We start from the raw sequence: 24,404 nt of genomic DNA on the forward strand, positions 1-24,404 counted from the left end.
AGAAGGATGATCAAGTTAGCTTGAAATCAACACAGTGAGGAGTGAAATGCCAAACACCAGCGACTAATCGGTGGTATCTTCTTGCTGTTCCTGCAGGTAAGATCCTCATTGTCATCCACCTAGCTTTTCATTCAGTAACCTAATTGATTTCCTATCCCTAATCACATCCTTTTTGCTACCCAGAGTTATTGTCCTGGAACATAAATTGGACATGGCCTTTCCTCAGAGCCTTAGGGCAAGCTTTTAAGTGTAGAACTCAAAACTTAGACCACCTATCCTGCTCCGGGTTTCTTCACCTTTCATACTAAATTCTCTATGCTGCTGCCGCAGTGGGAGTCCTTCATTTAATCAGTAAGTCATACTTCCCCACGACCACATTCAGCTCATGTGTTGCCTCTCCTGGAAATGCCCTCTGTGAGTCAAGTATTCGATACCATTCCCTTGTGGCTCAGCTGCTAAAGAACCTGCCTGCAATGCAGGAGACCTGGGTTCGATCCCTGGGCTGGGAAGATCCCCTGGAGTAAGGGAAAGGTTACCACTCCGGTATTCGGGCCTGGAGAATTCCATGGACTGTATAGCTCACGGAGTCGCAATGAGTTGGACATGACTGAGCGACTTGACACTTTCACTCAGTTTGTAGACCCACTTTTGTGAAAGCTTCCCTCGTTCATTTCTTTTGTTCAGCAAATACATGTCGAGCACCTGTTGTTGAGGCACTGTTTTAAATACTTGGGTTAAGGCAGTATAGAAAACAACAATCTTTGCCCTGGTTGAATTTATATTCTATCAAAATCTGTTTCCTTAAATTTTTTTTTTAATTGAAGTATATAATATCCCTGGCGATCCAGTGGCTAAGACTCCATGCTCCCAAAACAAGGGGCCTGGGTTTGATTCCTGGTCAGGGAACTAAATCCCACATGCTGCAACTAAGTTCACATGCCACAACGAAGATTAAAGATCCTGAATACTGCAACAGAGCTGGTGCAGCCAGATGAATAAAACACTAAAAAAAAAAAAAATACCATGTACTGTAGCAGTCAAATAAAAAAGATGAGAAAGTTATTTTTAAAAAAGAACACTAAAATAGTGAAGTATAGCTGATATACAATATGTAAGTTACAGGTGTACACTATAGTGATTCACAATTTTTAAAGGTGATACTCTATTTATAGTTATTAAAAATATTGGCTATATTCCCTGCCCTGTACATATATTGTAGCTTATTTTGTGCATAATAGTTTGTAGCTCTCAATCCCCTGCTCCTATGTTGCTCCTCCCTGCTTCCTTCTCCCTGTTGGTAACCATTAGTTTGTTCTTTGTGAGTCTGTTTCTGTTACATTCACTAGTTTGTTGTATTTTTAAGATTCCACATATAAGTGATCCACATATAGGTGATACCATAGAGTATTCGTCTTTCTCTAGCCAACTTACTTCACTTAGCATAATACCCACCAAGCCCATCCACATTGTCACAACTGGCAAAATGCCACTTTTTTAATGACTGACTAGTATTCTGCTGTGTATGTGGACCACATCTTTTTCCATTCACCTGTTGATGGGCACTTAGGTTGCTTCTGTGTCTTGGCTGTTGTAAACTGCTGCTGTGAACACTGGGGTGGAAATCTGCTCCCCTCGTGTACTGCACTTTGCACAGCCTTAGATTTTGTTCACTCGTGAATATCCAAGTCTCCTCCATGTGCAGAGTCTGCAGAGGAAGGGTAAAAGGTTAATAAATCTGGGACTTTGTTCTTGGGTTTACAGGTTGCCAGGGATATCTAATAGAAGATCGAAAACTATATGTCCTAAGTGAAGCTAAAGTCTGTAAGAATTCAGAGAACAATTACATTCAGCTGTGGGACACTGGGAATGGCATTATGAGAGATGCCTTTTGAGCTGGACCTTTAAGGATGAGTTGAAGTACATTCTAAAAAGGAGCGACATGACCAAACGACATTATGGGGTGTGTACCAATAAACACCGATTCATTTGACTTGGCTGAGGTTGGGGGTGGGAGGAGAGGAGTAGTGGGGGATGTAGTTGGAAAAAGAGATTGGGGTCAGACTAGGGAGTTTGGATTTTACTGAGTTAGTAATGGGGAGCTGAGAGTTTTGAGCAAAAGGGTGATCTGTATCCAGTTGTGAATTGGGACGATTACCCTAATAAGAGCTTTTGTTTTTGTTGAGGGTGGGGGCGCACGGGGGATATGTGAGAGGTTTTTGAGTGAGACCAGCAAGAGCCGATGAAGGTCTGATTGGGTGTAGCTGCAGTTGGAAGAGAGCGGTGGACAAGATCACGGAGGTAGAGTCAACAGGAGGTGATGCTGTTTGAAGGCAGGGACCGGGTGTCAATCGTATCCGGATTCCACAGCTCTGAGCTTGGAGGCTTGGCACGGAGGTGGTCACCGAACGTCGGCGAGTGAATAGGTCTAACAGGAGTTCACCGAACAGGGAGCCCAGTGCTGTCTCAAGGGACGGCTTTGTGGAGCAAGGGGATTTGGTTATCCTTCTGGTCTCCCTCTGCTAATACCTCCCATCTTGCTACTTTAGAGGGGGTGTCCACTTCCTAATCTAAAGGTAGGGAGGCGTGGGAATTCTCTGCCCCATCTCCTGGCCGAGGATGCAGTGGTGGGGTCACTGGCATTAGAGTACCTTGACCCTTCTCTCACCCTACATGACCCTAGGTGGTGTTTGAGTGGCCCTCAACCTCTGACAAGCCCACCTTCTGCCGCAGAGGCTGATGGTCAACTGTGCTAGAGTGGCCTGCACCCGGGTGGGGTCACCCCGTCCCTCCAGGGTCTGTGTCTCTACTGTGGAAATCCAGCGTTGTCAGCTCTCCCAGAGGTACTCAGGCCCTGGAGACCTGCTCCAGAAAAGAGAAAAGCCACAAGAGAAAGATTAATAACTAAGGATGCATGTCATCTTAATTTATATTAGAGCGACACTTGGCCTGACATCCCGGCTGGTCTGCTCAGGAAACCATGTGATGGTGTCAAGGTTTTGTATTTTTTGTTTAATATATTTATAAAATCAAAGCCTGGGAATGGGAGGCAGCTTTGGGAGCTAATGGGCAGGGCAGTGTGATCACTCAACCAGCAGAATCAACACCTCATGGCAAACAGAAACAAAATTTTGTATGCCACCCCCCCTCCGCCCCACCGACTCCAGCCTCAGACCTGGAAATTCTGAGACCCGTGTCCAGCAATCTGTATTTTAATAAGCATTCCAAGAGATCAGGACACTAAAACTTGAATACTGACTTACGGAAACTCTCTTCCTCCAACCACCTGTCAAAAATGAGAGCATTCTTCCCGGAGCAAAGCCTGTGAAATTCTAACATCTTCTTCCTTTCCCATCCATTTTCCAGACTCTTTCTGTTTGCCTTGGACATTAACTCTTATTTTATGAGATCACAACTTATAAAATTATAAGAAATTTGTAGTCCTTAGTACATTGGTCTCCCTGTCCCCTGCTGAGAACTGAGGGGTACACTTTTGTTTGCAAACTGTCTTAGATCAGGTTACTTCAACAAGGATTCCCAGGATGAACAATACCATATATACTTTGTTACTTAAAGTAATACTTCCTAACCTTGTCCCAGATTCTAGGGGTGCACCTGGCCTGAGGAAGGTATCAATTTTTTTTGCGTTCTTACCCACTCCAGTGTTCTTGCCTGGAGAATCCCATGGACAGAGGGACCTGGTGGGCTGCGGTCTCTGGGGTTGCAAAGAGTTGGACACGACTAAGCAACTAACACACACACCATGTTAACTGACCTCTATGTTAAATATGTTAACTATGTTAACTTTTGCTTGGATCAAGATATACGGGCTAATCATTTTCTCCCTCCCTCCCAAGAGAAAAAAAAGAAAGAAAACATAAAGAAACAAAACTGCAGACTAATTTCTAACTGTTCCAAACCTGGAAGAGTTTCCAGGCTTGTTGGACAGAATGAGATTATTGCGAATTGCAGAAAAGATAGAAAGTAAAGCTTAAACTGTATACTGCATATTTTATTTTATTTTCTGACTGCCCTGCACCTTAGGTCCCCAAGCAGAAATCAAACCCACACCCTCTGCATTGGAAGGGTGGAGTCTTAGCCACTGGAACCACCAGGGAAGTAAAGCATATTTTACTCTAGGTGTATGCACATGAACGCAGGCTCAGTCGTGTTCCACTCTTTGCAACCTCACGGACTGTAACCCACCAGGTTCCTCTGTCCATGGGCTTTTCCGGGCAAGAATACCGGAGCGGGTTGTCGTTGCCATTCCCTCCTCCAGGGGATCTTCCCGACCCAGGGATGGAACCCGGTTCTCCTGCCTTGCAGGCGGATTCTTTCCCACTGAGCCACCTGGGAAGCCCGTTTAAGTTTACATCAGGTGATTAAGTGGTTTTCCAGAGTAAGGCTCTGTGGGTTGCAGATGAGAGGAAATCAGGTCCCAGATTGAGTCGTTTATTCCAAATGCCTCAGGGCCTGAGTTAGTGGTGGATTTAGTCCTCGGATCCAGAGGAGCCCCAGCTGGTAGCTGACAGGCGAGTGGCAACTGGGTGTGGCAGAGAGGGCCTTCGATCCGGTACCTGCTGGGAAGGCGGGCCCCGGGGAAGGCGGAGGAAACCCTGGATCCCCAAAGGGAACGAAGGAGGCAGAATTGGTTTGTTCAACGAAATGCAGTTTTCTTGAGATCCTTCTCTTTATTCCGGAAAACTAATAAAAGTTTAAAAATACTTATCGATCCCTCACACTCCACCTTGGCTGTCCCCGCGCAAAATGTATACTCAAACTAACAGTTATTTGGGGTCCATTAGAGGTGTTAAAACGGCAGATCAAGTGCATACACAATTGAGGTCACCCGGCGATGACTGAGCGTCTTACCCCAAAGCCTCGAAGTTTCCAGCGCGTTTCCTTTGTTAGCTTACTGGCTGGAATCCATCCCCCACCCCCAAGCACCCCGCCCGGCCCGGGCCCGAGGATCGGCTCCGCCCGACTGAAGCCTGGCCGGTGGGCCCCGCGGCGCGTGCGGCCCCGGCGTCGACTCCCGCGGCCCAGGAGAGGCCGGGCAGCCCGGCGGGACCCCGCGGCCGCCCGGGACGGGTGGGCACCGAAGGCCGCGGGCGTGCGGTCCTTCGGGCTGCAGGGGGCGCTGCGCGTGGCCTCCGGCCCGGCCGCGAGCGCAGCTCTTGTTTAAAGGGCCGGCGGGGCACGTGGCTCGGACGCAGCTCGCGGCCGCCCCGGCAGGAGCTCCGAGGCTGGGCGGCTCCGCTCCGCCTCCGCCGCCGCCGCCGCGCCGCGCCGGCCCCCGGGAGGAGAGCCGCGGAGCGAGGGACGCGGGCAGCCATGGCCGAAGCGGCGCCCGCCCCGGTAAGCGCCCCACGCGCGGACGCGCAGCCGCCCCGGGCCGCCGCGTGGGCCCGCGAGGGTCTCGGCCGGGCGGCGCCCCGAGCGGCTCGTGGCTCGGCCTCCTCTCCGCCGCCTCCGCCCCGCGCCCGCGCGTCCGGCCCGCTCGGGCCGCCCGGCTGCCCTCGTCCCGGCCGCGCCTTGGGCGGCCCAAACGCCAGGCCGTGCGCGGCGGGTGGGTGGCCCCGACGTCGGGGGAGCGACCGGACTTTGCGGTCACACTTAAGATGACAAGCCCTCGTCTTGGAACCGAGTGGCGGTCTCCTCTCGTCCATTGTCTCACTGGAAGCCCCGCGGCCCGGAGACAGGCCGGGGGGTGGGGCGGGGGGGTTGGACAGGCACCCCGGTCCCATCGGTTCTGTCTGAGGCTGGGGGGCGGGACGCGCCCAGAGTTGCCCACCGAGTCGAGGCCAGAGCCTGACGCCCACCCGGAGTTGGGTCCCCTTTCGGGTGCACACGTGCGCTGACAGCAAAGAGAAGGTGTTGAGTGCTCTTTGCTGCAGGGCTTGTAGGCGGGTGTTTTTGTTTTTTGTTGTGGTTTATAAAAGATTAGCAGATACTGGAATGTTGGCTGATAATATACAGTGTGTCCAGTTTGGAGAAAATAACCTTTTGGCGTTTTTTTTGTTTTATTTGGTTTTTTTTTGGACATAGTAGAAAAACGTTTGTGAAGAGCTCAATCCACCGTGCACGCGTGCTGAGTGTCTCAGTTGTGTCAGACTCTTAGTGACCCGGTGGACTATAGCCCACCAGGCTCCTCTGTCCATGGGGTTCTCCAGGCAAGAATACTGGAGTGGGTTGACATTTCCTTCTCCAGGGGGTCTTCCTGATGCAGGGATCCCACCAGCCTCTCTTCAGTCTCCTGTGTTGGCAGGCAGGTTCTTTACCACAGCGCCATCAGTGCATATCTGTCATTATTAATACATCTTAACAAGGTTTTTGAAGCCTTGGTTTTTCTAGATACTGATTATTTTGGATACTTTTTAAGGAGGAACTTTCCCTTCCTTAAGGAGGACTTCCCTGGTGGCTCAGACGGTAAAGCGTCTGCCTGCAATGTGGGAGACTTGGGTTCAATCCTCTCTGGGTCAGGAAGATCTTCTGGAGAAGGAAATGGCAACCCACTCCAGTACTCTGGCCTGGGAAATCCCATGAACTGAGAAGTGTGGTAGGCTACAGTCCATGGGGTTACAAAGACTCAGAGAGTGAAAACTGAGTGACTTCACTTTCACTTTCTTTTTCTTTCCTCTTTGGTGAGTTTGGTGTGTGTGTGTGAAGGGCTCTCTGAGTGCAAGGGCAAAAAAGAGGATGGAGGTTCCTGGGACTTACAGCCCTGCTCCCTGGGGGAAGCCCCCAGCAAGTCCTTTCCCTGGGGCTACAGGTGTCATCTTCAGCTCCCACTTAGCCCAGGACCACTTTCTCAGCACTTCTCCTGGCCCTTCTCATCTGCCTGTCTTCTGCTCTCTTGCAGCACCTGAGATCCCCAAAACATTTGCCCAACAGGATAGACTTGCCCTTAACTGTCATTAGCCCCTGGTATCACACTGTTAATTTGACTCTCTATGTGCATAACTTTTCTCCAGCACAAGGAAGAACCACATAATTTTTTTCTGCATCCCCATTGTACCTTTGCTGTTGACAGGTGTTTAGTCATTGTTATTGAATGAATGTGTTTAATTGTGTAGTCATTCACTCACTCAGTGGGCATTTACTGAGCATCTGCTATGAATGAGGCACTGTTTTCAAAGCTGGGAATACAACGGTGAATAATACACACCTTCATGGAGCTGATGTCCCATGGATCTTATGTCCTCATGGGGAGCAACACAAGCCATAACACGGCGCGATCATAGATTATCAGTGCTGTGAAGGAAGGGCTAGCAGGGGGTCTAGTTGAGATGTGTCAGTTGGTGAAGGTCTCTGTGAGGCAGTGTTTAAGCTGGAGTCTTACAGAAGGGTGAGCCAGGCGTAAAGAGGCGTGAGGGAAGCTCTCAGGCAAAGGGGGAGGAGAGAGCCAGGTACATCCTAAGGATCCCAGGAGGTTAGGGGAGCTGGCCTGTAGTTAATACCCAGGAGGATATAAGGTCAAGGAGGTAGGCTGGGATATGATAAGACGTTTAGATTTTATTCTGGGTACACCGGGAAGCTATCAGTCAGGGGACTAAAATGCTCTAGTGTGTGTATTTAAAAGATTACTGGTCACCCTGTGAGAAATGGATTGAGGGGAAAAAAGGGTGAACTGGGGAAGCCAACCGGGCTGAGTAACAATGGTCCCGGGGAAAGGTGACGGGGGCTTGGACTAGTTGTGGCAGAGGAGGAGAGAAAAGGATGGACTTGAGATAGTTTCAGAAGTTGCATAGATAGGACTTGATGGTGATCTGACCATGGGGATGAGTACAGTGAAGGAATGAAGTGGTCCCTCTGCCCAGCAAGGCTTTTAGTGAGACGAACTGGGGCTGAGGCCTGGTCATCAGGCCCCGAGGTCAGCTGAGGCACTTCAGAAGCTCGTTTCTAAGACAATGAGTTCAGTTCAGTCCCTCAGTCATGTCTGACTCTTTGCGACCCCATGGACTGCAGCACGCCAGGCTTCCCTGTCCATCACCAACTCCCAGAGCTTACTCAAACTCATGTTCATTGAGTTGGTGGGGAGCCGTTCCCTTCTTCAGGGGATCTTCCCAACCCAGGGACCAAACTCAAGTCTCCTGCACTGTGGGCCGATTCTTTACCAGCAGAGCCACAAGGGAAGCCCAAGAAGACTGGAGTGGGTTGCTATGCCCTCCTCCAGCGGATCTTCCCAACCCAGGAATCGAACCGGGGTCTCCTGCATTGTAGGCAGATTCTTTACCAACTGAACTATTAGGTAAGCCCCCAAGACACTGAAGGACAATGTAATGAACAGGGTGGAGCGGAAAGGCCACATGAACGACTTACTGCACCCCTGAGTTGGACCCACCGTCAGCTCAACATCCTCCTTGTTTTCAACAACACAGGGCTCACATTTATTGAGTGTTTGCCACACTGGGCATCATGTTAATTGCTTTTTACTAAGACAGTATCATTAATTCTCACAATCCCATCATATAGGTATTATTATTACCCCCATTTTACAGATATGGGGTTGGAGTTGAAATGCATAATAAACTTTGCAGAGCTCAGCCAGCTCGTGAGTAGTACCAGTGCCACCGAGCTTCTGAGTGTCAGAGGAGGAGATCAAGACCAGGAAGGGAAGTCACCTATGCGAGGTGACAGATGCTTTTCCTCTTGATTCCCACTTGCTAACACCCTGGTCCAGCCTGTCCTTGAGGATGGATATCTCCCCCGCCCCCTCCGCTTCCTGCTGGGTCCTTAGGATCCCAGGTGGGGCTTCACCTGGGCAGGTGCCATCCTGAGGTTTCTCTTTGAGATGGACATCTCACTGGATAATTGTGATCATATCTCCCCTTGCTTTTGCTGGACAGGCTCCAGAGAGGGACAGGCCAACAGGGGATGAAAGGCCTTCGACTCCTTCTCCATCACCCCAGCCGGCCGCTGAGAAGAACTCCTACCTCTACTCCACGGAGATCACACTGTGGACTGTGGTGGCCGCCATCCAGGCCTTGGAAAAGAAGGTAGATTCCTGCCTGACCCGCCTGCTGACTCTGGAGGGGCGGACGGGCACGGCCGAGAAGAAGCTGGCCGACTGTGAGAAGACGGCCGTGGAGTTCGGGAACCAGCTGGAGGGCAAGTGGGCCGTGCTGGGGACCCTGCTCCAGGAGTACGGGCTGCTGCAGAGGCGGCTGGAGAACGTGGAGAACCTGCTGAGGAATAGGAACTTCTGGATCCTGCGACTGCCCCTGGGCAGCAAGGGTGAGGCCCCCAAGGTAAGCCCTGGGCACCAGGGGTGGGTCAGCCTGCGGCCCCTGCCCATCGGCGTGGGGTGAGCCTGCGTGACCCTGTGGTTCCAGGTGCCCGTGACCTTTGATGACGTGGCCGTGTATTTCTCTGAGCTTGAGTGGGGCAAGCTGGACGAGTGGCAGAAGGAGCTATACAAGCACGTGATGAGGGGCAACTACGAGATGCTGGTCTCCCTGGGTAAGGCTGTCTAGATGATGCTCCGGGCCCCTGTCCACAGGTGGGCCTCCTGCAGGCTCTGTCGCAGCTTTGGCTTCTGTTCCTCCAGGTGTCTCTGGGCACCTGAGTGGCGGGTGTCCAGTCTTGACCCAGCTCTCTCTCTACTCTGCACGCAGATTATGCCATCTCCAAGCCGGACATCCTCACCCGGATGGAGAGGGGAGAGGAGCCTTGTCCTGAAGGCCCTTGGGGCCAAGAAGAAGGGAATGAGAGAGAGGAAGCGTCCCCTCAGAGGCCAGGTGCTGGTGAGTGGGGGTGTGACCGGGGCTGGGAACAGTCCACGTGTGTCCCTGCCCTCCTGCCCTTCCCACACTTCGAGGCCAGGAAGGAGCGCAGGCCCCTTATCTCAGGGTAGGCCACGCTCTGGCTGCTTTCACCCGTTCTACCTACCCTGTACCCCTCACCTCTGGCAACCCCCAATCTGTTCTCTGTATCTGTGATCTTGTTTTTATTTGTTGTTTAAAGATTTAGTTATTTATTTTTGGCTTCGCTGGGTCTTTGTTCCTGCATGCATGCTTTCTCTAGTTGCAGCAAGAAGGGGCTGCTCGCTAGTTTCAGTGCGTGGGCTTCTCAATGCGGTAGTTTCTTTTATCACAGAGCACAGGCTCTAGGGTGCTTGGGTGCAGTAGTTGGGGCAGGTGGGCTTGGCAGTTGTAGCTCACAGACTCTAGAGTGCTGCCTCAGTAGTCGTGATGCAGGGGCTTAGTTGCTGTGTGGCATGTGGGATCTTGGATCAGGGATCCATCCCGTGTGTCTCCATGTCTCCTGCATTGGCAGGCAGATTCTTGACCACTGGACCACCAGGGAAGCCCCTCTTTGTTGGTTTTTTTGTTTTTTCCCCTACTGCTATACATTTATTAAAAAAGTCAAAAATTTTAAAAGACTAAACATATCAGCAAGGATATGCAAGAATTGGAAGTCCCAAACTCTTCTGGTAGGAATACAAAAGGAAACAACCGTTTTAGATCATGGTATGTGGTGACGTGTTTAGTTGTGGCTGACTCTTTGTGACCCCATGGACTGTAGCTTGCCAAGCTCCTCTGTCCATGGGATTTTCCAGGCAAGGATACTGGAGTAGGCTACCATTTCCTATTCCATCTTTGTTTGTTTTTAATAGACTCCATGTATGAGTGAGATCACTTTCTCTGTCTGACTTATTTCACTTAGCAAAATGCCCTAAAGTTTGTTGCAGATGACAAGATTTCATTCTTTTTTATGACTGAATAATATTCCATTATATTTATATGTGTGTATATATATACATAGACACACACATACATATACACACCACATTTTCTTTATCCATTCATCTATTGGTACCCTCAAGTTATTTTCATATTTTAGCTATTGTAAATAATGCCGCAGTGTGCAGTGATCTTTTTAAGTTAATGTTTTTGTTTTCTTTGGAAAAAAACGTACATTGCTGGATCTTATGGTAGTTCTATTTTTAATTTTTCGAGGAACCCCTATACTGTTTTCCCTTGTGGCTGAAACATTTTACATTCCCACCAACAGAGTGCAAAGTTTTCCTTTTCTCCACATCCTTGTCATTTCTTGTCTTTTTGAAAATAGCTATTCTGACATGTAAGGTGTCTCATTGTGGTTTTGATTTGCATTTCCCTGATGGTTAGTGATGTGTAGCATCTTTTCATGTGCCTGCTGCCCATCTGTACATCTTCTTTGGAAAAATGTCTATTCAGATACTCAGATCTTCAAGTGTTAATTGAATTTTTTTTGGCTATTGAGTTGTGTGAGTTCTTTATGTATTTTGGATCTTAACCCCTTATCAGGTGAATGATTTGCAAATAGTTTCATTCAGTAGGTTGCATTTTCATTTTGTTGATGGTTCCCTTTCTGTGTAGAAGCTTTTTAGTTTGATGTATTTCCCCTTGTTTATATTTGTTTATATTTAGTTTGATGTCCCTTTGTATTGAATCCAAAAAAAATCTTTGCCAAAATTGATGTCAAGGAGCTTACCGCCTATGTTTTCTACTAGGAGTCTTATAGTTTCAGGTCTTACCTGGTTGCCTTTCTTTTTGTGATTATCAGCTTTATCCTCCTATTATAAAATTCCTCATCAACTTTTCACCTAATGAGTTCATTGGCCATTGAAGACTTGCCTGGATTCATTACTGAATTAGGGGTTGTAAAATGGTGAAATTTGGCCATTACTTTGGCACCTAATTCCCTGTTAGGTGCCCTGGCATGCTGCCGTCCATGGGGTCGCAAAGAATCGTACACGATTGAGCGACTGAACTGAACTGAGGGCTTCCTAGGTGGTGCAGTGGTAAAGAATCCACCTGCCAATGCAAAAGGTACAAGAGATGCAAGTTCAATCCCTGCATCAGGAAGATACCCTGAAGGAGGAAATGGCAACCCACTTCGGCATCCTTGCCTGGAAAATTCCATGGACAGAGGAGCCGAGTAGACTGCATTCCAGGGGGTCACAGAGAGTCAGACACGACTAAGCATGTGGGCATTGGCACCTAGTAGCTGAAATTCTTTTATAAAGAATAATTTCCCTAACCAGCTCTTTTAATTACCTTGAAATATAGTCTGTACAGAAAAGGCAGATTAGTTGCTTAAGTATTTCTTTTCATCAATTTTTGGAAAGAAGAGTTGCTTCCTTAGAAGCCTCCAAAGGTGACCAATACTTGGGCTTTTCTTTCTTCCTTTTTTTATTATTATAACTTTGTAGGTGAATATTTTATACATGCAGTCCTTTGCAACCATTATTTTCATGCTTACGTTGTCCCATTCTTGGCTCTTGGGAACCCCTTCAAGTTGACCTTTAGGTCATTTTGATGTAACTTCAGTGGCATTCAGACACATAAGATGTTGTATCATTTACATTCCCATCAGTATTGTGAAAGAGGGCCTCTTTCCCCACAGCCTTGCCACTAGGGAATGTGGTCAGACTTGTAGGATTTTAGTCTGCATGATAGGTAAGGAATATTTCAGTGTAGTTTAAAAAAATAGATTTTTTAGAAATAATTCACAGACTATACAGTTCACCCATTTTAAAGCATACAATTCAGTGAAAGTGAAAGTCGCATCTGACTCGAATTCTCCAGGCCAGAATATTGGAGTGGGTAGCCTTTCCCTTCTCCAGGGGATCTCCCCAACCCAGGGATTAAACCCAGGTCTCCAGCATTGCAGGTGGATTCTTTACCATCTGAGCCACTCGGGAAACCCAAGAATACTAACGTGGATAGCCCATCCCTTCTCCAGTGGATCTTCCTGACCCAGGAATCAAACTGGGGTCTCCTGCATTGCAGGTGGATTCTTTACCAACTGAGCTATGAGGAAAGCCCCTTTCACTTTCACTTTTGGTGGTTTCTAGAATATTCATAGATAAGTGCAGCCACAGTCAATTTTATAACATTTTTTGTCACCTCAGAAACCCTGTATCTTTCAGCTATCACCTGAACCCCTTCCAAGCCCCCTAGTGCTAGCAACAACAAACCTGCTTTCTGACTCTCTAGATTTGCTGATTCTGGACATTTCATATAAATAGAATCATATAATACATGATCTTCCACGTCTGTCTTCTTTCATTTAGCATAATGTTTTCAAGGTTCATCTATATTGTACTGTGAATCAGCACTTTGTTTTTTTTCTTACTTTAATCAAATATGTATAACATAAGATTGACCATATTAACTCTAAGTGTACAGTTCAGTGGTACTAAATACATTCACATGTTGTGCAGCCGTCACCAACATTCATCTCTTACTCCTTTCATCTCGTCAAACTGGAATTCTGTTCCATCAAACAATAACTCTCTCCCTTTCTCAGCCCCTGGCAACCACAATTCTCCTTTCTGTCCCTATAAATTTGAGTCTCTAAGTAAGTACTTCATGTAAGTGGAATCATAGAGTATTTGTCCTTGTGTGACTGGCTTATTTCACTTAGCATAACATCATCAAGATTCACCTATGTCATAGCATATTGTCTGAATTTCTACCTTATTAAGGCTTTTATTATGTGGAGGTAGTTTCCTTCTATTCTTAATATTTTTTCATAAAAGGGTATTGAATTTTTTCAGATGCTTTTCCTGCTTTAACTGAGATAATCATGTGTTTTTTATTTTTCTCCCCATCATTCTCAGTGTGGTGTATTCCACTGGTCTAGTTTCACATGTTGAACCATCCTTGCATTCCAGGAATAAATTCCCACTTGGTTATGCTATTTAAATTAATCTTTTTACTGTGCTGTCCAATTCAGGTTGCTAGCATTTTGTTAAGGGTTTTTGCATCAATGTTCATAAAGAATATCGGTCTGTAATTTTCTTGTAGTGTCTGTCTGGCTGTGGTACCGGTGTAGTTTTATTTGTTTATGGGCCATTTTAATTTTTCATTCTGTGAAATATTCATGTCTCTTCCCCTCGGAAGCTTTTTTAAAAAATGCATGCTTCCTAGGCTCACCCAGAACTAACTGATGGGAATCTTGGGGGTGCTCCCCAGGGCATCTGTATACAGCCCTCTGGAGTACTTGGGATTGGGAACTGCTGTCAAACTGTCTCGAGCCAGGACTCCCTAAAAAAAGCCAGATCTTTGGTCCTGTGTGTCATGGTCCTGTCGGATAACTTCACATGCTATATGTACCATTTCTTTTTCTCTTTAGCCTGGAATCTAGTTACTAGACCATCAGTGAGGTTCACTTCATTGTCATACCCTATGGCTGACCTGATGCACCAGGTGACTGCAGTTAGCCACTCCCCAGCGTCCTGGGTGACCTCTGTGTCGCCCTTAGAGTCACTGGTTTGCATTCCCCAGGCCTTCCTCCATACCCAGAGCAGATCCCCGGCCCGGTTAGCCCTGCCCAGGAGGAGCCAAAAGAAGATCAGGCCCTGGAGCACCAGCAAGACTGGGAAACAAGGGTGACCCCGCCAGAAACGGGCACTGGTGAGTGAGGGCCGCTGGGCAGCCGTGCCAACAGGACCCGATAGGCGGCCTGAGAAGCGCTGCAGCTCCAGGGCGGGAGAGACGGCTGGGGGCGGGCTGGCCGCTCTGCATGGACACGCTTCCCAGGAAACGGCCCTGAGACAGGCCTTAGAGGTGCATTTTGCTGGGAACATAGGATATTTTCAGCAGGAGAACAGTCTGAGCAAAGGTGTGGGCTCCTCAGGTATGCTGGGGGCCAGATACACCAATTTGGCTAGAGTGAAGATGGGCATAGGAGTGGGCCGTGGGCCCCTTCAGGGTGCGAGGACCGCCACGTCAGCAGAGTGGCACGACTGCGTGCCTGGCACGGTGCCAGCCTGCGTGTCCCTCTGAGTGTCCTCTTTCAGAAGGCCTCTGAGGGCTCTGGCTCCAGTCACCTCTCCCAGTGTTCTGTGCTTTTGTTTAAGGGAACATTCTTGCCCGTCCTGTCACAAAAATGGGTTATAATCCAGAGAGCATTTAGCAGATAACCTGGAGCCTTGTTTTATGCCTGCAGACTGCTCTTTTGCTAACTTGGCGTCCCCACTCCTGCCAGCCTGCCCATTCAGTCCCGGGGGTGCTTTCTGTCCGTTTACTTCTGTGCATCTTCCCCACTGGCTATGGGTCCCCCTGAATATGGGTGACACGCTCCCCCCAATTTCCTGTGTCCGTCCTTCCCAGCCAGAGTGTCAGAGGACTAGACCTTCTTATTATCCCTGCTCTGGCGCTGGGCCCTGGGGCCTCCCCAAACCTTCTGTACTTTTGAGGCCTGTCAGGGTGACCTCCCGAAGCTTAGGGCCAGTTGTTAGCACCACCTGCATGGGAGTTGGGGGCATGGCCTTTGCTGTGTTTCACCTCTGAGGCTGAGGTTGGGGGGCTAGAGGTGGGGACCCGCTACCCTTGGGACAGAACGTGGCGCTTCCTCTTCCTGGGCCCGGGACCCGGAGCATGTCCTGGGCCTGCTGGGGGATGGCCGTGTCTCCTTCCGGCGCCAGCTGCTGGGAAAGGCCTTCATGGGACTCTCTCTCACAGGGCCCCCAGCTGGCGTCAGCATTTTGTCTCCAGTTAAACGAGAGGAAGACTCTTCAGATGGGGAGTCACCAACCTGCCCTCCCAGGGACATCCTGCCCAGCTTGGGGCCGGGTGAGTGAAGGGAGGAGGCCCCATGGCCTCAGCGGAGCCTCAGGAGACCTTGGGGGCCCTCTGGGAGTGGGGAGGGGCTTGCATGATCGACTTGGGAGGGCTTTCCTCCCAAGGGCGCCCCCCTCACCCCCAAGCATTACTTCCTGGGGCGTTGAAGACCCCGGTCACCTGTGGTCCAGTTCTTCCCCATTGCTATCTGCTCTGGCTGGGAAGGTGCTGCTTGCAGACAAGCCGTGAGCTGCCAGGGGCCGGTCTGGTGGCAGAGGCCGCCTCACGGCCGCCCTGTGACACAGCCCAGCTGCACCGCCTCGCACGTCTTACAGTCTGAGTGTGGTGGCCCATGACTGAAGTTAGTTCTTCCTGCTGAGAGTCTGTGCGTATTCAGTAAACCGGCCTTACACCCTGATAAGCAGGAAAAAGTAAAGCGATTATTGCCTATTCTGGCCCAATAGAAAGGGATCCAGCCTGCCCCCATTCCACCCTGGTTCCAGCTTTGGGGGATGCACATGCGTGATCTGGGTATCCCTTGGGGTTGTGGGTGGCTTCAGATGAAGAGACCTGGGAGTCTTGCCTCTTCAAAGAAGAGGGCCTGAAACCCTAAGCCCGAGGGTACTGTGGCAGCCTATTCAGTGCAACAAGGTTTTTTACCTCAAAGTTTAGATGATTCTTAGGCTCTTCATGATTCTGTAGCTGGAGGAGTAAGTTAAAAACAGAGGGTCATTTCTAATGTAGAAATGAGGTTCTGCCATGAGTTATCTGTGAGGACTCCTAGGTGACCCCTGAGCAGAGAACCCACAGTCTTGCTGTTGGGTGTTACTCTGGGGGCTCACCAGTTAACAGCTCTCATCCTCAGTGGCCTCCCAGCTTGTGGTTTAAACTCAGGCTTCAGTGACAATGGAGATCACCCCTGTCCTGAACCTTGGAAGTTGCCCGTTGAGGGTGGAGGTTTCGTTCTCATAAGCAGGGGTCCAGGTTCGCTGTCACCATGGAGCCGACTGTGTGGTCTGGCAGCTAAGGCTGGCAGATGCTGGTCTGGGGGGCGGGGGGCAGTCAGAGAAGAGCATGGTTGGGGGCTGGCTCCAGAGGAAGCCAGAGGAGCAGCAGTTGGAGGATGTGGGTGAAAGCAGGGCTCCAGGCAGGACTGAGGCCAGGGCCTGCCTCCCTGGCCATGGGGACCCCTGTGAGCTGGTGCTGAGACCACCCATCGCTGCCTCAGTCCCACCTCAGAGTCAGGTGGGACCCACACTGAGGCCCAGCTGGGAAGCCCAGGCCTCGTGCCTGCTTTCTATCACCTGAGAGTGTGGGGCGGGGCAGGTGGTGGACACTTGGTGTGGATTTGTCATGTGGCCCAGTAGCTCTGGGCCGGCCGAGTCACCCGCTCACTCCAGGCATGAAGGCTCTTACAGTCTGGGGGCCGTTAGGGCCTGCAGGGCTCGTTGTCATAGATCAGAGCTAACGTCCTCAGAACTTTGGAGGGTCCCGCGAGGTCAGAGTGTCTCAGGGTTGAGGAGAAGGGCCTTTGTCTCCTCTTCATTTTCCACCCATCTGCGTCCTCTGGTCTGACCCCTGGCCCCGGCCCCGGTTTTGCAGCGTGGTTTCCCTGCCCCAGGCGTGAGCACTCTGGAGCAGGTGCTCAGGGAAGGCGGTGTGGGCCGGGCTGGTGTGTCTGGAGCCGGGTTTGGGTGTCAGGGGGCCCTGTGGGGTCTGGGTGTGGCCTGCCCCGAAATCAATGCAGACTCCGTTTGCTAGGGGGCGGCGCTGTGGTCATCAAGACGGAAGCACCATCCGAGGACGAGATGACGCTGGAACCGCCCTTCCCCGGGGCGTCCGCGAGCCGGGCCGCGTGTGGAATCCCCAAAGGACCCAGGAGCAGGACCGGGGGTTCTGGCCGGCTTCACGCGGGGGGCGTCCCCCGGGCGCGGGCAGGGGACCCCCGGCCCACGGGGGCCGGGGCCCAGCCGCCCCGCGTCCTCCCGCGTCGGCGAGAGCGGGCCTTCCCCTGCCCTGATTGCGGCCAGAGCTTCCGCCTGAAGATCAACCTGACCATTCATCAGCGGAGCCATGTGGAAGAGGAGCACCGGGAGGCCCAGGGCGGCTCGCCCACCGGGTGGGGGGACGCGCACTCGACATTGGAGCCGGGGGAGGTGGTGGTGCCCGGCCCAGTCATCCGCTGGCTCCCCGAGGAGCGCGAGAGCCGGCGGCCTTTCGTGGGGCGGAGGCCGGCGGCCGCCAAGGTGTACCACTGCAGCGAGTGCCTGCGCTTCTTCCAGCAGCGGAAGAGCCTGCTGCTGCACCAGCGCCTGCACACGGGCAACAGCCAGGGCTGGCCCGCCTGCCCCTACTGCGGCAAGGCCTTCCGCCGGCCCTCCGACCTCTTCCGGCACCAGCGCATCCACACCGGCGAGCGGCCCTACCGGTGTTCCCAGTGCGGCCGGGCCTTCAACCGCAACCACCACCTGGCGGTGCACATGCAGACGCACGCCCGGGGCCAGGTGGGCCCGCCCTGTCCCGGGCCCCCCGCGCTCCTGGGGTGCCCGCCGCGGCCCCGGCCCCGGCCCAGCCACTCGGAGGAGGGCTGACCAGGCAGGCGGACATCCTGGGCAGGACCTTCTCTTCCCCCGCCCCTGCGGAGCTTTTCCACTCGTGCCTGACGCTGGTTCCTTCTTCCGGGATGGCTCTGGGGAGACTTTTATCCCCCTTTTATTCAAATGAGAAGCCGTGGCCTGTATGGTGACAGACTGTATGGGGTGACCAGATGCTTCAGTTCCCTAAGTTTGTCACTTTTTGCTGCCTTTTCTACATTCCTGACTTATAACGGCTCCATTAAGGCTTAGGGGAGTCCGCGCTTCGGTGGGGGCCTTTGACCAGTAGCATGAATGGACAAGAGAGCCAGGGTGATAGGCACATTGAGGGCCTGGGGTTTCTCCGTCAACAAGAGAAACAGCAGAGTGGACAGAAAGCCTGAAGAATAGGTGCTAGAATTTTGAGTTTGTTACTATTATTTTGAAACTTCTTTTTTTTTATAGTTTTTCTAAGTGCTTTTGTAAGTATTATGTGTGGTTGTAAAGGGGACCAAGATCTCCTGAGGGACAGGAATTACCCTGCCTTCTCCTTGTGTGTGAATGGCAGAGGCACTGTCCAGACCAGCCTGGGGATGCCGGCTGATGGTGGTGCCTCAGCTGCTGCCCTGGAAACCAGTTGTCTTCCTAGAAGTGTGTGCTTGGCCCAGAGTGATTCCCAGTATTTCCTGTTCTTTGCTCAGTGGGTGTTCGCATCCATGATTAACTCTGGTAATCAGCTGAGATTGGGGGGAAACTGAAGCCTGGAGTAGATGACATTTCCCCCAGGGTCTCAGTATTCATGGGTGTGCATGCATGCATGCTCCATGGACCCCACCTGGGGGTGGGGGGTGGGGGTCAGATGCACCATGGGCCCAGGAAGTCCTTCTCCTAGGGGAAGGTCCTACTCAGAGTGAGGCTGGTGAGCCAGAGTGGACTGTGGGATTGCCAGGCCTGACTTGTCACATTAAAGGACGGAGTATCTTCTAGAACTTGGGGCTCGTGGCAGAGTTAGGCCAGGACATCTAGGTGAATCTTTTAGCCACCACCAGCCTCATGTTCCTTATCTGTCAAAGGTGGTTATGACCCAAGTGCATCCTCCTCCACCTTAGAGTAGTCACGGTAATAATAGATGGAGGCATAATAGGAGGCAACGGAACCACAGGAAGCCTATTTTTGACCTTCCTTTCACCTTCAGGGCCCCCTTCATCTCCAGGTCTTTTTCCACTCAGAATCACTCAAGAAGGACCTTTATTTTCTGGAGCGAGTGGAAGATCCTTCAGGTGCAGAGTGAGATGAGACTCCCTTTTGGCCATATCCTGCAGGAGCCCTCAGTATCTCAGTGGAACAAAACTCTTACCAAAGCAAAGAGGTTCAGGTGGGCAGTTTGGACAATAGCATCGGGCCTCAAGGAGATGTCGTGATGGCAGCTAGCTTCTTGTGCCTCTTAAATCATACCACTTTGGGTGCTACCTAGAGACCAGCCCTTGGTTTGGCTGATTTCAAAGCTGCAGTCGGGTCCTCAGCTGTTCTGATTGTTGTCTTATCTGTCTGGCACTGTGTGGATCATCCAGTGTTCAAGCCTGCCTTCAGGTGCCTGGGTCCCTAGCTGTGCCACTTCTGTTGCCCTCCTCTGACCCTCCCTACCTCTCTTAAAGTCCTGAGCAGAGAAGGGGCAGATGGAAACACTGCTGTCATTTCTGGGGCAGAGTATACACGTCAATGACAGCTCAGCCAGGCCTGCCGTAGATTCTGTTTGTCTGTTCTTGCATCCTCCAGCCCTTGTCAGAGGCCCCACAGTCAGGACTGGGCTGTCAGCAAGTGCACAGACAGGATGTGGTGCTAGTGGAGCTGATGAGAGCTTAACCCTCAGCTGCAGAGCTAGTCTCAGGTGTTTCCTTGAGGATGCCTCAGGGCTCAGAGCTTCTAGGCCTTTTTAATGCTTAATGCCCTATGTAAATACAGAGACTCAGACGGAAGGAGCGATCACTATGCACTGGTGCTCCCCCTTCTTCCAAAGCACTCAGTGTTCCAGGCTCCAGGCTAGGCCCTACGAGTTTGCATAGCACTCAATAGGTGTTCAAAGGACCTTTCTTTACGCTAAAATGAATCAGTGGAGGCTGCGTGACCTGGAAGGATGGAACCTGGTTTGACCCAGACTCCAGCTCGGGGTCTCGGGTGCCTTGTTCATAAAGCAGAAGTTGGGGTTCTGGTGTTAAAGGCCCTTAAGGACTATGACGGTGGCGAAACCTTGGCCGCATCATTGCTCAGTAAATACGCTGGACTCGAGTGCACGTGATCTGGTTCCTGTTCTCCGGGAGTCAACGGTGGTGTGGGAAGTCTCTGCCCCTCACTAGAGTGGGCTGTTTCGGAGAACCCCGGTGCAGTTTTAGGGCTCACGCCAAAGGGTGGGGCCTCCGGGCCGGCCAATGGGGGTGGGTGCTGGGATTGCTCGTGGGTTGGGGGGGCGGGGTTTCCTGCTTCGGCCAATGGGGAGCTGCCACTGGCGAAGGGGTGGGGCCCTGCTCGCAGGCCTTGGGGCGGCATTCGACGCGCTCAGTGGATTCACTTGCTGCCCTTCCAGGAGGTTCTTGTATTCCCGCGTGCCTCCTGCAGCCTGCCAACCGGCGAGCCCAAGGGCCGGCCTGCGTGGGGCGTCCGCAGTGGAGGCGGCAACTCCCTGGCCTGGCCCCACAGTGTTGGGCCATAGCCAACGTGGCCCAGCTTCCGTGAGGGCGGCCCTTGCAGACCATATCCTGCCCGCACCCGACCCTCCTGGAGTTGGAGAGGTTCAGACTGGTCAGTGTCAGTCGCTCAGTCGTGTCTAACTCTTAACGACCCCCATGGACTGTAGCCCACTGGGGCCCTCCGTCCATGGGATGCCCTAGGCAAGAATACTGGAGTGGGTTGCCATTTTCTTCTGCAGGGGATCTTCTCGATGCATGGATCGAACCTGGGTCTCTCGCATTGCAGGTGGATTGTTTACCATCTGAGCCGTAGCCTGGGTAGAGGAAGGGGAGGTAAACAGCACTTGAGGCTGAAGGGCGTGCAGGGTGTCTGAACTCACAGGATAAAAATCCCTTCTTTCTCGGCCCCGGTTTGCTTACCTGTAGACGACCACATTTTCGAGGTTCCCGCCAGCCCTGACATTCTGGGATCCTGCTCAGGATCGGAGTGCGGGGCAGATGACCTGACTGTCCTCACTCTAGAGATGCTCCAGTCCCCTTCCTGGATCTCTCTTTTATCTGTCACCCCTCTGAGGGCTTCCCTGTGGCTTAGGCAGTAAAGAATCTGCCTGCTATGTGGGGAAACCCAGGTTTGACCCCCGGGTCTGGGAGAGCCCCTTGGAGAAGGAAACGGCAACCCACTCCAGTATTCTCGCCTAGAGAATCCCATGGACAGAGGGCCCTAGGGGGCTACAGTCCATGGGGTTGTGAAGAGTCCGACATGACTCAGTGACACTTTAACTTTTCCTCTAACCGACCATGTCAGGGAGATCATGACCCCATTCACATCCCCTTCCTAAGCTAAGGTCAGTGATGTTGTCTGGGGAGGTGATTTCCACTCCAGTCCAGGCCCTTGGCTTCCTTCTGTCAGCAATTTTGCCTCTAGCTGTGTGAGGGTCCCTCAGTAAGACTCTTCTAGGTCTCAACTCTGATTCCTATCAGGTTGTATTTGGGTGTCTGCTCACTCTTTTATGCAAGTCACCAGGGTGTCCCTCCTATTGCTGCAGGAGGGGGTCTGTGTCATAGAGGACTTGGGGCTAATGTCTCAGCCTCTGGTTTTGTTACCAAATTCGCAAGCCCATGTGCCAGACACACAGTGAAGCCCGTCATTACTAAACATTAGAGTTTGGAACAGAGATTTATTACAGATTTGTACAAGGAGATAGGTGGCTCCTTGCCCTAAGAACCCCAAAATTACTGAAAGCTTTCAGTAAGTCCCCTTAAAAGCAAAAGGTGAGGGAAGGGTATGGTTAGCTGCAGACTTCTCTGTGTCAGATCCTTTGTTCTTGAGGTCTGGTCATGGTCAGGTAATGATGTTCCTATAAACCTCTACCAGATGAATGCTATTCTCTGTCCTGACAAGAAAGGGTAAAGCCCCAAGGTACAATTTTCACCCTCCCAGGTCCCAGTCCTGACTAAGAGAAGGCAGATCCTAGTTGGCAACTCCTTCAGGGCCAGGTTCCACACCCTGCCCAGGTGTCATCCCTGAGGGAGCCAGGCATTCAACCCAACTGGCCCCCAGTCTCCTCAGGCGGCCCAAAGGGGGAGACCAGGTCTCATAGACTATGACCAGACAGATGGTCACTGCTATTAGGTCACAGAGACGGGTTGGGGAGAGGTTCACCACTGCCTCAAGGCCTGGGATGAGGCTGATGGAGGGCCTTAGTAAGGGCTCTGGAGCCCCTCAGGACTCAGTCCCCAGTCTGTTCCCTGGGCCCTCCAGCTCACCCGCTGGCCCAACAAGGATGGGTAAGCTGAAGGGTCTCCCGGAGAAAACCTGAATCTCCCTCTTAGCTCACTCCATGTGATGCCCACCACACCACTGACCCTTGACTGAATCACTTCCCCTGTGGTCCCTCGCCGACAGTTACCAGTGGCAGGTAACCGATAGCTGAGCAGGACAAATAATGGTGGCTCATGACAGTTGGAGGCTTGTGGGCGGGGCCCACTGAGGCAGCAGCAATGGCTGAGCAGGACCTGTTGCCTAGTAACAGGTGCAGAGTAATGAGGCCCAGCAACGGCTGCCAGCCAAGGGCCGTGCTCATCCTGCTCTGTTAGAGTTTGACTGAGCCCGTCCCTGGCCAGTGTGACAAGGGCTATCAAGATGAGACTTTTTGTAACAGAGCGCAGCCCTTACGGTGTGTGCGCTTAACCTGTGCCCCGTTGCCAGGCAACGGTTATGGGGGGCAGGCCCATTAGTGGTCCTGCTCAGCCATTGGTGGGGAGTCCTGCTCATCCATTGTGGCAGCGGGCCCCGCCCACAAGCCTCCAACAGCAAAGGAACCGCCGACTGTTAGTGGGCCATTCAGCCGACTGTTGGTAGAGTGGTGGTGGCCCGGCAAAGAGTGAGGTAAGCCGGTGGGCGGAGGGGCACCCCGCGAACAGGCTGGGGGCTGTGTCCAGCAGGGCCCCGGAGTCTTCACCAAGGCCACTGACGCCTTGAGGCAGCGGTGAACCTCACCCCTTCCCTGCCTCTGTGATCTAAAGGCAGTGGCCGTCTTTATGGGATGCCCCCGCCATCAGGGTGGCCGAGGGCCAGCTGGGCCATGGGAACAGTCTCCCTCAGCGACGATGGCTGGGCATGGTCTGGGGACCCGGCCCTGAGGGGGCCAACTGAGATCGGCCTGTTCAGCCAAGACCCCGGACCCGAGAGAGTAAAAGCTGTGTCTGGGGACCGGGCCCTTCCTTGTCAGAACAGATAACATTTGTTAGAGATTTACAGAAACGTGTTTACCTGAGTGTGACCTGACCTCGGAGGACAGAGGATCTGACACCAAGACATTTGTAGCAACTCACCAGGCCCCTCCCTCACCTTTCCTAGAAAAGGGCTTTGCTGAGGGCTTTCAGGGAGTCTGGGCTTTTTAAGGCATGAGCTACCTGTCTCCTTGTGGGATCGTCAATAAACCTTTCTCTATTCCAAACTCTGACATCTTGGTATTGTTCGGCTTCACTGCGTCAGACACATGAACTTGTGTTTCGGTAACAGTTTTTCTGTTTCTGAAGGTAGAGGAGTCACCTCCTGGTAGACATAACTTCAAAGTGGTTTAGATCCATGCCTGGAGGCCAGACTTGTGAGGAGATCAGCTGTTGTTCCCTAACTGTGAAGGCAGAACCTGCCTCCTCCAGGCTACACCTTAGACTGGGCAGAGTCCAGATTCCGAGATGGAGCAGTTGTGCTGTGGGAGAATGCGGGAAGGGACACGGGTGTGGTGGCCGGTCAGCCACACGGGCCTGCAGAGCTGACCCCATCTCCTCCCTTTCCTCCCTCATAGAGGGTGCCACCACCAACCCTTGCTGCCCACCCTTGCGGAGATGGTGTGGGCAGGCCCTGGAGCCTGGGTCCTCAGGATGAGGGCAGGCCTGGCTCCCACCTTTGCCTGTGGAAGGCAGCCTCGTGTCAGGGGTCCATGAACGGAGACAGAGGAGGGTAGGATGAGCTGCTCACGGTCACACGGCCAGCTGTTAGGGCAGGTCCAGGGAGCGGCGTGCCACTTACCACACAAACGTCGCCGTGGCCTGAGATGGTCCTGGGGGCGTGGGGGAGGGCAGACCAG

The 24,404-nt window shown here is 52.0% G+C and overlaps 1 protein-coding gene across 1 annotated transcript; it reads left to right on the top strand.

Annotated features, from left to right (window-relative positions):
* Positions 1–5,073: 5,073 nt before the first annotated feature.
* On the top strand, positions 5,074–20,409 carry ZNF783 (zinc finger protein 783). Its single transcript, XM_065939346.1, has 7 exons — positions 5,074–5,355; positions 8,847–9,248; positions 9,333–9,459; positions 9,615–9,743; positions 14,277–14,405; positions 15,456–15,566; positions 17,316–20,409. Exons 1-7 carry the CDS (start codon positions 5,332–5,334, stop codon positions 18,143–18,145), a joined length of 1,752 nt encoding a protein of 583 aa, XP_065795418.1. The 5' UTR covers positions 5,074–5,331; the 3' UTR covers positions 18,146–20,409.
* The last annotated feature ends 3,995 nt before the right edge of the window (positions 20,410–24,404 follow it).

The sequence above is a fragment of the Muntiacus reevesi genome, chromosome 6 (genome assembly GCF_963930625.1).
Source record: "Muntiacus reevesi chromosome 6, mMunRee1.1, whole genome shotgun sequence".
NCBI classification, from domain to species: domain Eukaryota; kingdom Metazoa; phylum Chordata; class Mammalia; order Artiodactyla; family Cervidae; genus Muntiacus; species Muntiacus reevesi.

What these genes read in the sequence shown, in the direction of transcription:
- ZNF783 (XM_065939346.1), top strand. Translation starts at nt 5,332, where the DNA reads ATGGCCGAAGCGGCGCCCGCCCCG. An exon ending in CCGAAGCGGCGCCCGCCCCG is followed by an intron (nt 5,356 to 8,846) that starts GTAAGCGCCCCA and finishes TTTGCTGGACAG; the next exon opens with GCTCCAGAGAGGGACAGGCC. An exon ending in CCTGCCCAGCTTGGGGCCGG is followed by an intron (nt 15,567 to 17,315) that starts GTGAGTGAAGGG and finishes TCCGTTTGCTAG; the next exon opens with GGGGCGGCGCTGTGGTCATC.